The sequence below is a fragment of the Thamnophis elegans genome, chromosome 7 (assembly GCF_009769535.1).
Source record: "Thamnophis elegans isolate rThaEle1 chromosome 7, rThaEle1.pri, whole genome shotgun sequence".
Taxonomy (NCBI): Eukaryota; Metazoa; Chordata; class Lepidosauria; order Squamata; family Colubridae; genus Thamnophis; species Thamnophis elegans.
The window spans coordinates 47,473,681-47,483,354 of NC_045547.1; the positions used below are offsets into that span (position 1 = coordinate 47,473,681).

At 40.0% G+C, this 9,674-nt stretch overlaps 1 protein-coding gene across 1 annotated transcript in view; it reads left to right on the forward strand.

Moving 5' to 3' along the window:
* The window catches only part of PTPRB (protein tyrosine phosphatase receptor type B), a 79,214-nt gene extending 76,648 nt beyond the window's left edge, over positions 1-2,566 (forward strand). Inside the window, 2 exon segments of the mRNA XM_032221327.1 lie at positions 227-347; positions 1,690-2,566. Coding sequence (XP_032077218.1) covers positions 227-347; positions 1,690-1,712 — 144 coding nt within the window. The 3' untranslated portion in view covers positions 1,713-2,566.
* Positions 2,567-9,674: the final 7,108 nt, after the last annotated feature.

Consider the following 9,674-nt stretch of genomic DNA (forward strand, 5'->3'; position numbering starts at 1 on the left):
CATGTAGCCCTGCTGACCACATGACCACGGAAATTGTATTCAGACAATGCTAGCTCCCTCAACCAAGAAATGGAGATGAGCACCGTGCCCTAGGCTCAGACATTGCTGACAGGGAAACCTTTATCTTTTACCATGTTTTATATATGTTGGAGATGAACCTGCTAATAGTTAAAAGCTTTATAGAGGAAAAGGTCTGTTTTTAATACGTATTTCATCTTCATTGTAGTGCCAATATGTATATTTACATCAATGTGTGAGAGATGTCTTAAGAGCAAGAAAGCTACGAAGTGAGCAAGAAAATCCCTTGTTCCCAATATATGAAAATGTGAATCCAGAGTATCCCAGAGGTAAGAATGAATTTAATGAACATTACAAATAGCCACAGTATTATGTGTAATAAATCATTTCCATCAATATTTTGTTTTAGTTATTTTGTTCCTTTGTCTCTTTTCTTCCTGGTAACACCACATTTATGTTTGTATAAAAGTTTAACAACAATCAACAATACAACAGTAAAATCAGTTAAAACCAGTAACAGTGAAAAGGTTGGTTAAAGATATGCATTGATACTTTTTTTCTTAAATACTGGTTGAATGGGAGCTTGATCGATAAGCCTGGATAGAGTTGAGAGTTTATTCAATGTAAATTACTGGCATGTTCATTTGTCATGGACATGTTCAATTGCCATAGACTGAGGAGGAAAGCAGGACCATCATGTGCATTGGTTTCTCACTGTGTCACCTCTTCCTTCATTTGGTTCTTTGGATCTTCTGCTTTAACACAACATTTGCTCTGCTCACATTATCCATCAATATAGTGTCATTGAAACAGGTGTGTATTTATGATCCATTTTTTAATGCAGTGATATTCCACATTTTTGTATCTTACAAGTACTCCTTTTCTGGAATTTATGTTGTATATTTATGTTTATGTTATGTTACTTACACATTTACTTACACAAACAAATCCTCTAACAGAAAACACTGATTTGCTTTTCTCTCTTTCCACGCGTAAAATTTTGCTCCTGTGGGAAGGCGTACACAAAAGAATTAAAATTCTTTCATTTTACACATTGCAGGGAAGATCTAGATCTTCATAATCAGTCCTGTTGTGTATTCACAATCTGTTTGATTAATAACCTGTACATCATCCAGAACTTCTATTATTTTGGCCTTGTTGAATTACACTGAGTTGGTATAATTGGTGTAACTGAAAAGATTAATGAACTTTACAGAGAAAGAAACTGCTGTAAATTTTGTAATACTTTATACGTAGTTACGGTAATACGTAATAATCTTATAATGTACATTATACAAAAATACACAGAGATGTTTAACTTTGATGATTTTTCATTCTTTTTGTGATTTAATTTAAAGTTTTTGAAAATTTTCTGTTACAATTGCAATGCTCTGTATTGTAATACAATTCCTTGGAAATCTATAAAAGAATCCCTTTTGCTGAATCCCTGCTTTTCTTATAGTGGGGGGGGGGGGGTTTGAATATTTTGGCTTTTATTCTAAGATAGAGTTGCATTTTACATGCACATACAGTTCTATATTATTTATGGTGTCATATTATTTATAGTTTACAACATACAATCAGTACTGTACTTTCATAAGAATGTATTCAATCGGTTTAATTGAAATTCAGTCTCTGTATTTTCTAATTACAGTTTTCTTTTGGTTTCAGATGCTGTTTATTCAAGGCACTAAAGCTCAAACAGATTCCTGCTTTTTTGCAGTTCTGTTAGGTTTTTTTAAATTAAGTTTTAAAAATATTTTATGCACTATAAGTGCCAGACCTGTTTGAAGCTGTGTATAATTTATTAGTCTGGTGATATTTTAAAATACATAATTTAAATATAATAGATATTGTTGTAGATAAATATTTTTGATATGTAAATATGTTTTATCTATATTGTTTATATTATTCTTCAGATAATACTATTTTTCTATGTTAAAATTATTTTAATGAAATATTCCTTATAAACTATCTTATGTGGAAAATGTATCAAGAGATGTGATTTCCCCCCCCCCTTTAAACCTAACATACTGCATGGTTCGTATCTTATTCTAGCCATCTTTCTATACATGTGAAATACAGACTGTACATCCCAAGCTCTCCAGCAAAGTCAGGTTTCCTAGACTTTTGAAAATAACAGGTTTTGCTTTAATAATCTTATTGAGAGCCCACAAAGTTACAGAAATATGTATATTGTTTTCTTCGTGGCCCAGTGTGAGTAGCTATCTCAAACCACAGAAGTCAATGTAGCTGCATCTGCAATGCAATTTTCCCTCTATTTTCAAAATTGTTGTGAATCTCCCAGAAGTGCCTTTGAAGAGTTTGGCAGAGAAAGAAGGAAGGAAGGAAGGAAGGAAGGAAGGAAGGAAGGAAGGAAGGAAGGAAGGAAGGAAGGAAGGAAGGAAGGCAGGCCTAATTTCAGATTGACAAGTGAATGTTCCTTCATTGCCCCCGATGCAACCAGAGTCATTGCCCATCTAGTTGAATTTTGAAAATGGAGAAGAGTGAAATCAGTCATATGTCTTGGGCCCCTGCAAATGTCTGAGTAAAACATGGCCAAAAGCTTTCAGTTAAGTTTCCCTTTTTGCTAGCATTTAAGTACCAGAACAAACTTTTTCTCAAGCATAAAGTGTAAAATTTCACAGATTAAAAAGAAAGAAAGACACTGCTGACATTTATTTATTTATTTATTATTAAAATTTATATGCCGCCCAATCCCGAAGGACTCCGGGCAGCTTACAAAAAATAAGAAGAGGAAGAAAAAAAATAAGAAAAGAACAAATTTAAAATCACAACACATGCATTTGTTCTAATCAGGGCTGGACCTCAATAATGAGGTCAACAGCCCCAAGCCTGCCGGAATTGCCAGGTTTTAACAGCTTTCCTGAAGGCCATGAGAGTGGTAAGGTCCGGATCTCTGGGGGTAGCTCATTTCAAAGGGTCGGAGCAGCCACAGAGAAGGCTCTCCTCCGGGGGCCCGCCAGCCGACATTGTCTGGCTGGGGGCCTCCAAAGGAGGCCCTATCTGTGGGATCTTACCGGCCGCTGGGAGGTATGTGGCAGTAGGCGGTCTCGCAGGTACGCTGGCCCTAAGTCATGTAGGGCTTTAAAGTAATAACCAACACCTTGAATTGCGTCCGGAGACCAATTGGTAGCCAGTGCAGCTCGCGGAGGACAGGTGTAACATGGGTGTACCTCGGTACACCCAATATCACTCGCTCGGCCACATTCTGGACTAGCTGCAGTCTCTGAACGCTTTTCAAGGGTAGCCCCATGTAGAGCGTGTTGCAATAATCCAGCCTTGAGGTGACAAGGGCATGAGTGACTGTTTGAAGTGCCGATCCAAATAGGGCCGCAATTGGTGCACCAGGTGAACCTGGGCAAAGGCCCCGCTGGACACAGCCAACAGATGGTGTTCCAGTGTCAGCTGCGAATCCAGGAGGACCCCCAAATTGCAGGCCCTCTCCGAGGGGTGTAAATTTTCACCCCCCAGGATTAAGGATGGACTGTCTGGGCTGTCCTTCGGGGGCAGCATCCAAAGCCACTCAGTCTTATCGGGATTGAGCACAAGTTTGTTCACCCCCATCCAGATCCTGACAGCTTCCAGGCATCGGCACATCACGTCCGCCGCTACACTGACATCTTAAAAGTCATTTTGTATAAAATCTTACAAGCTCTCTGTGATAATTTTTTCAGACAGGTTGGTCTTTATACAAAATCAAATCCTAATCTGATGAAATTCAATTCAATTCAATTCAATTTATTTCATTTATATGAAAGACCCTCTAATATTGAAAGAGAGGGCTTCCTAAGGAAAATTTAAAATGTATTGTTCATAGTATTCTGACAGCACTTTTGTAAGTAGCAAAAAATTAACAATAGCCGTTTTAGGATTTTAAAACATTCATTGCAAATTGGGTGAAAAAGATTTGTTGGATTTACTTGCATACAAATGAATGATTTATTCACATTTTCCTCCTATAATGTGATCTTTCTGAACAATATTCAAAATTTCTGATAAATTTTATTTTTTACTTGCTTCATTTGTATACCATCTTTCCAGCAAGATGTCTGAGCTTCACATTTATAGTAAAAAAAAATACAAGAGAAAAATCAGTTTTAAAAAAGAACAGAATAGCAATAGAAAAAGTATATAAATAAATATAGCTAAGCCTAGCAGGAAATAAAAGGTGACACCAGTGTAAAAGCATTCTAGCCTAAATCTTTATGTATTTATTCAGAAATTAATCTCACCAAGTTACTTTCTCCTAGGTAAATAAATAAATGACTGAATGAACAAAACCTTCAGATCAAATAATAGAAGGAAAGTTGCAAAGTTGCCTTAAGGATATTTTATAACAAATTAGATAAAACAATTAAAGATGCTGAGTTAGACAGCGCAGGTTTGTGACCTGAGTGCCATGGGACAGGGTGAGCTACTTGCCCTAACTCCTGCCATCTAGCAGTCCGAAAGCCAGCAAGTGGGAAATTAACAGCATTCTATATGCCTCAGCCTATAGTCATGTTGGATACATGTCCACAGAAGTGTCTTCAGACAACCCTGGATCCCTAGGCTAAGAAATGGAGATGAAAATTGCCTCATAGAGCCAGACACAACTGAAGAGGGGAAATCTTTACCTTTATTACAACAAATAATATATATTTCCTTCTTATCTGACTATCTTACAATCCAGGTAATTTAAGGGCGATGAGAATATTATGTATCAACACCACAAAATGAAATTTAATTATTTTCATGCAATTCCAAATACGTTGAGTTGATTGCTGAAGTGTTCATCTGATGCTATCATAATAAGTTCTGTTTTTAAGAGGAAAACATTTTCCCTAATAATATATACTGTATGAAAAAATTGATTAGGTGGAAGATTATGATCATCAACCTGAAGTAGTTATTACACTTCACAGGTTTTCAAACAATTTTTCTAGTGTTCTACTTAGTATCCCAAAGAATAGTAAAATTGCTGTCCTCAAATTATTTGTCTGGACTGTGGAACAGTTGAATGGAAGAACTGAATGGTTCTTTGAATGGAAATGCTAGAAACAGAATAGGTTTCTGTTATGCATTTGTGCTAAATAAATCAAATAGCTGTAATATATTTTATATCAGCTGGGCGATATTAAAAATATCAATTTATATTTTCTTCTATAAGCAACCCTCCCCCCCAAGGTTAAATTTAGAATAAGTGTCTATCATGGGAGAAGAAGGAATTCAGAAGCAGCATGATCCCCTTGTCACCAAGGAGACAGATGGAGCAGACGTTGTTTCATTTTTAGTATTTTGCAGACCAGGTGCAAAATGCAGAGACTAGCTGAAAGAAAACTCCCACAATACATCTGTAAAATGTGGACTAAATTGAATTGAATTTACTCTACAGAATTTATTCTACAGAATTCTACATATTGAATGCTTCCACTGTGTTCTAATAGTTCTCAAATGCTTCAGTCCCTGTATGAACCTGCTTTTAATTCATAGGTTTCTTGAATAAGAACATTTATTCTTTAATCATTTATTTCAGTCTGACATCCTTGATATAGGATGTATGTGTTATAATTGTGAATAGTGGACTGTATAATATAATTCTCCTCTCAATCTGTAAGTAAGATGCCTACAAGATCATTTAGCCAGAATGTGGCATTTAGTAGAGGAAAGTGAACACTAGAGAATACGTTCTCTGGAATATACGTTCTCTCAGTATGACTTTCCAAAGATGAAATTCTGCACTACCAGAGTACATTTATGCACACTTTATATGATTGTATATTCAACATAGGCCAAACATTTGGATGCTTGAGAGCGGAGAAAAGCATGCAGAGCTATCTTTTCTTTCCCCAAAGTAACAAAGAGTTTAACCTCAAGAGATAAAATGTACAACCATGATAGATAGACAGCAAAACAAAAGGAGAAAAATCCTGGCAATATTACCAATAATATAATGGCAGCTTAGTATGAGTGGCTTTGAAAAATATATAAATAGTACTATACAAATTATGTCCTATTACATTTATGTTATCTATTGTAATAATATAATTATTTCTGCTGATGAAATCAGTCATACAATATGATGTGAAGGCAAGCATTCTGGATTGTACATTCCTGTTACAAGGTCTGTCACAGATTACAAAAGGCAATCCTCATTTCTAATGTCTCTCCTTTATATGTGCAGTCCATACAAATAAGACTACATCAGGCTCTGGCTCCCAACACTTCAGCATGATGTCCTTATGATTTCAATAAAAGAGAACGTCTGTAGCTCACTGTTGAACTGTGGAGTGTTTGGTACTCTCTGATTTTGGTTGTTTGCTTGAAGATGTTTCATTATCCAACTAAATCATCTGTGCTGGTGAATGTGCAGTTTGTCCCTGTTTATATAAAGACATTTGTGATTGCATAAATCACAACTATCACTGATGTAATAAATCACAGTTGTATCACAGTTGAGCATCCTTCGGGTACAAGAGCTGCCACTAGACAAGATGGGCAGCACATAAATCTAATAAATAAACAAAAAGAACATTCCACTTAATGCAATACAGATGAATGAAAGGATGGGCGGCATTTAGAATGCTTTTGCATGCAAAAATATAATTAGAATTAAATAAATTCCATACATCAGCAGCATTACAGGAGTAATAGATATCATAATAAGAGAGTAAAATCATGTAAATGTTGCATCAAAATCCGGCACCGTATTATGCTGTGCAAATAGCCTTCTATGCATATGTAGAACACTATGCAAGGATTACTGAACATTGCTTTTTAACCATTAAAATAGGATTTTTATAATTGTTTAGTAAAGCATCTTACAAAAAATAGACATTTAACAAATCCACAGGTTTGTGGGGGGGGGAAGTATTTAGTCCAACAAATTCTCCAATTACGTTAGTAGTTTGTTTTTTTAAATATTGATACAGACTGAAGAAATCACTGCTGCGCACCAAGCTATGCAGATATGTGCCAAAATACAAAACTAATTTGGCAAGCTTTATTTAGCAATCCAAAACTTCTTATAAGTTATACTTAATCAATAAATACCATATTGCTATTTATAAAGAAAATTGGCATGGAATTAAAAACTACAAAATGAATAATCAGTATGATTTAGAATGCCTAATCCAGTATTTATTAGCCTTTATTTCAGAGGAAGGACACTCTTTACAAGAAGCATTTCTGTTATACAGAAAATATAAAGAGAGAAAATAATCATCTTGTACAAGTAACAGAGCAAAAACAGCAATGACTTAATTGATTATAACCCAGTCCTGCAAAATTTTAAAAACTGTTAATAAATACATTCTGTCTATAAAGGATTTTTAAAAAAAAAATATTTCAATTGGTAAATGAGTATTTTTTAAGTATATTATTAATGTCTTCCACTCACCAGTGAGTTTTAGTGTGAGGGGGTCGTCGGAAGCTGTACTGAGATCGCGGAGCGGCGGATCGGACGGCTGGCTGTGTTTGCCACCGCCATAGCCGCCCCAGACGCCCCCCCCCCCTCGGCTCTATTTCTGCTCACCTTGTTATCTGTTGCCTTGCTCCTGCGGCCCCTAGGAAAAGACCTGACCGTTTTTGGCTGACTGGTGTGGTTGCTCGGGCAAGGAAGAGGATGGCGCCCTGAGCAGTATAAGCCTGTGTCCCAGATTGCCTGTGCTATTGTAGCCTCCTCCGGACACTGCTCCTTACCTCCCGCTCCAGCCATTAGGAGGAGTAGGGTTGGGGTTGGGTTGGCGTGGGAGCGATAGAGGATGGCGGCCGCAGTAGGGAGGACTGGGTTCCGAAAACATCAGTGCTCTCCTCCTCCTCTACTAGAGTGGCTCAGGTCAATTTCAGACTTTGGCCCCCCAGATTGGGGCCCTTACTCAGCTTAAGGAAGGAGACTTTTAGGCACATGGCCCGCTGACCTTCATTGGAAGGGTGAGACTGAACGGTTGTCGCTTATGAACACTAGACTCTTACATCTTATCCTTGCCTACATACGGCCGTCTATATACCACTCACTTTTGATCTGGTGGCCAAGGACGTCTCTCCGGGACATAGGAAGGGAGAGGAGCGGAGTACCTCTCCCCCCCTCTTTCTCACACTGCTCCATCTTGGATTTGCGCAACTTTTAGTCTCCACATTTTATGAATGAGGCGAGAATGATGTGACTGTTGTTGTATGCACCCACTTTTTAACCCCTATTATTGTTGTAACTTTTCTGTGTTTTAAATTGTTAGTGGGGAGCGAATGGTTCTGTGATTGTGTATGTCTGAGCAGGCTGGGGCCTACCCAGGTACCCTCTGTGCTGAGTGCTCTGCAGAAGCATCAGGGGGGCCTGAGCCAATCCCAGCCTCAGGATGTTTGATTCGAAGGGCCTGCCGGAGCATGCAGGGGTTATGGGGGGGTGGAGGGGCCACGGACACGGGAGTGGGCCAGAGCATTACTGTCTTAACAGGGAGGGGCAGATATGGCGGGGACTTTAGGGCAGGCCATTACCGGGGAAGGAGGGCTCGCTACGTCACAGAGATCACTCCTTCCGGCCCTATGAGTCCCACTCCAAGGCCAGATGGTGTGAGTAATCAGGACCCTGGTCTCAGGCTGCTGTCGCTAAATGCCAGGTCTGTAGTTCATAAGGCTCCTCTCGTTCGGGACTTAATTTTAGACGAGAGGGCAGACCTGGCATGTATTACTGAAACCTGGCTGGGCCCGGAGCGAGGAGTCCCCCTCGTAGAGATGTGCCCAGAGGGCTTTCAGGTGCTTCATCAGCCGAGGGCCCAGAGAAGGGGTGGGGGTGTGGCCATTGTTATCCGAGAGTCTCTAGCACCTCGTAGGATCCCTGCTCCGGAGCTTGTCGGGTGTGAGTCCCTGCTGGTGAAGTTGGACCTCAAGAGTCAAGTGGGTTTGCTGCTAACGTACCTGCCTCCCAACAGCGTTGCAGCAGCCCTCCCCTCACTCCTCGAGTCGGTAGCCGAGCTGGCAGTTGAGTTCCCCAGGCTTATGGTTCTGGGGGATTTCAATTTGCCTTCGCTCGGTGAACACTCCAATGGAGCGCAGGAGTTCATGGCTTCCATGACAACCATGGGCTTGACCCAAGTAATTCGGGGCCCAACCCACTTGGCGGGTCACATGCTCGACCTCATATTCCTCTCGGAGCAGTGGAGCTGTGATCTTGGTCTGAGGGGTAGTGAGATCTTACCCCTGTCATGGTCGGACCACTACCTACTGAGGCTTGACTTTCGGAGACCAAACCCCCACTGTAGGGAGGAGGAACCGACCAGGTGGTTCCGCCCCAGGCGACTTATGAACCCCTCGGGGTTCCAGATGGAACTTGGGGTTATTCCTGATACTCTTGCCCGCAGTCTGGCGGAGACTCTGGTTGCTGCTTGGAACTCGGCAGCGACGGAGTCTCTTAACCGGATTGCGCCTCTACGGCCACTCCGAGGCAGTGGATCCAGGAGGGCTCCTTGGTTTACTGAGGAACTCCAGGAGATGAAGCGCCGAAAGAGACGCCTAGAGCACCAATGGAGGTCCAGCAAATCCGAATCGAACCGAGCACTTTTAACATCCTGCATCAGAGAGTACATCCAGGCAATCAGGACGTCAAAAAGAACTTATATTGCCACTCTGATTGCTTCCGCTGAGTCGCGCCCAGCCGC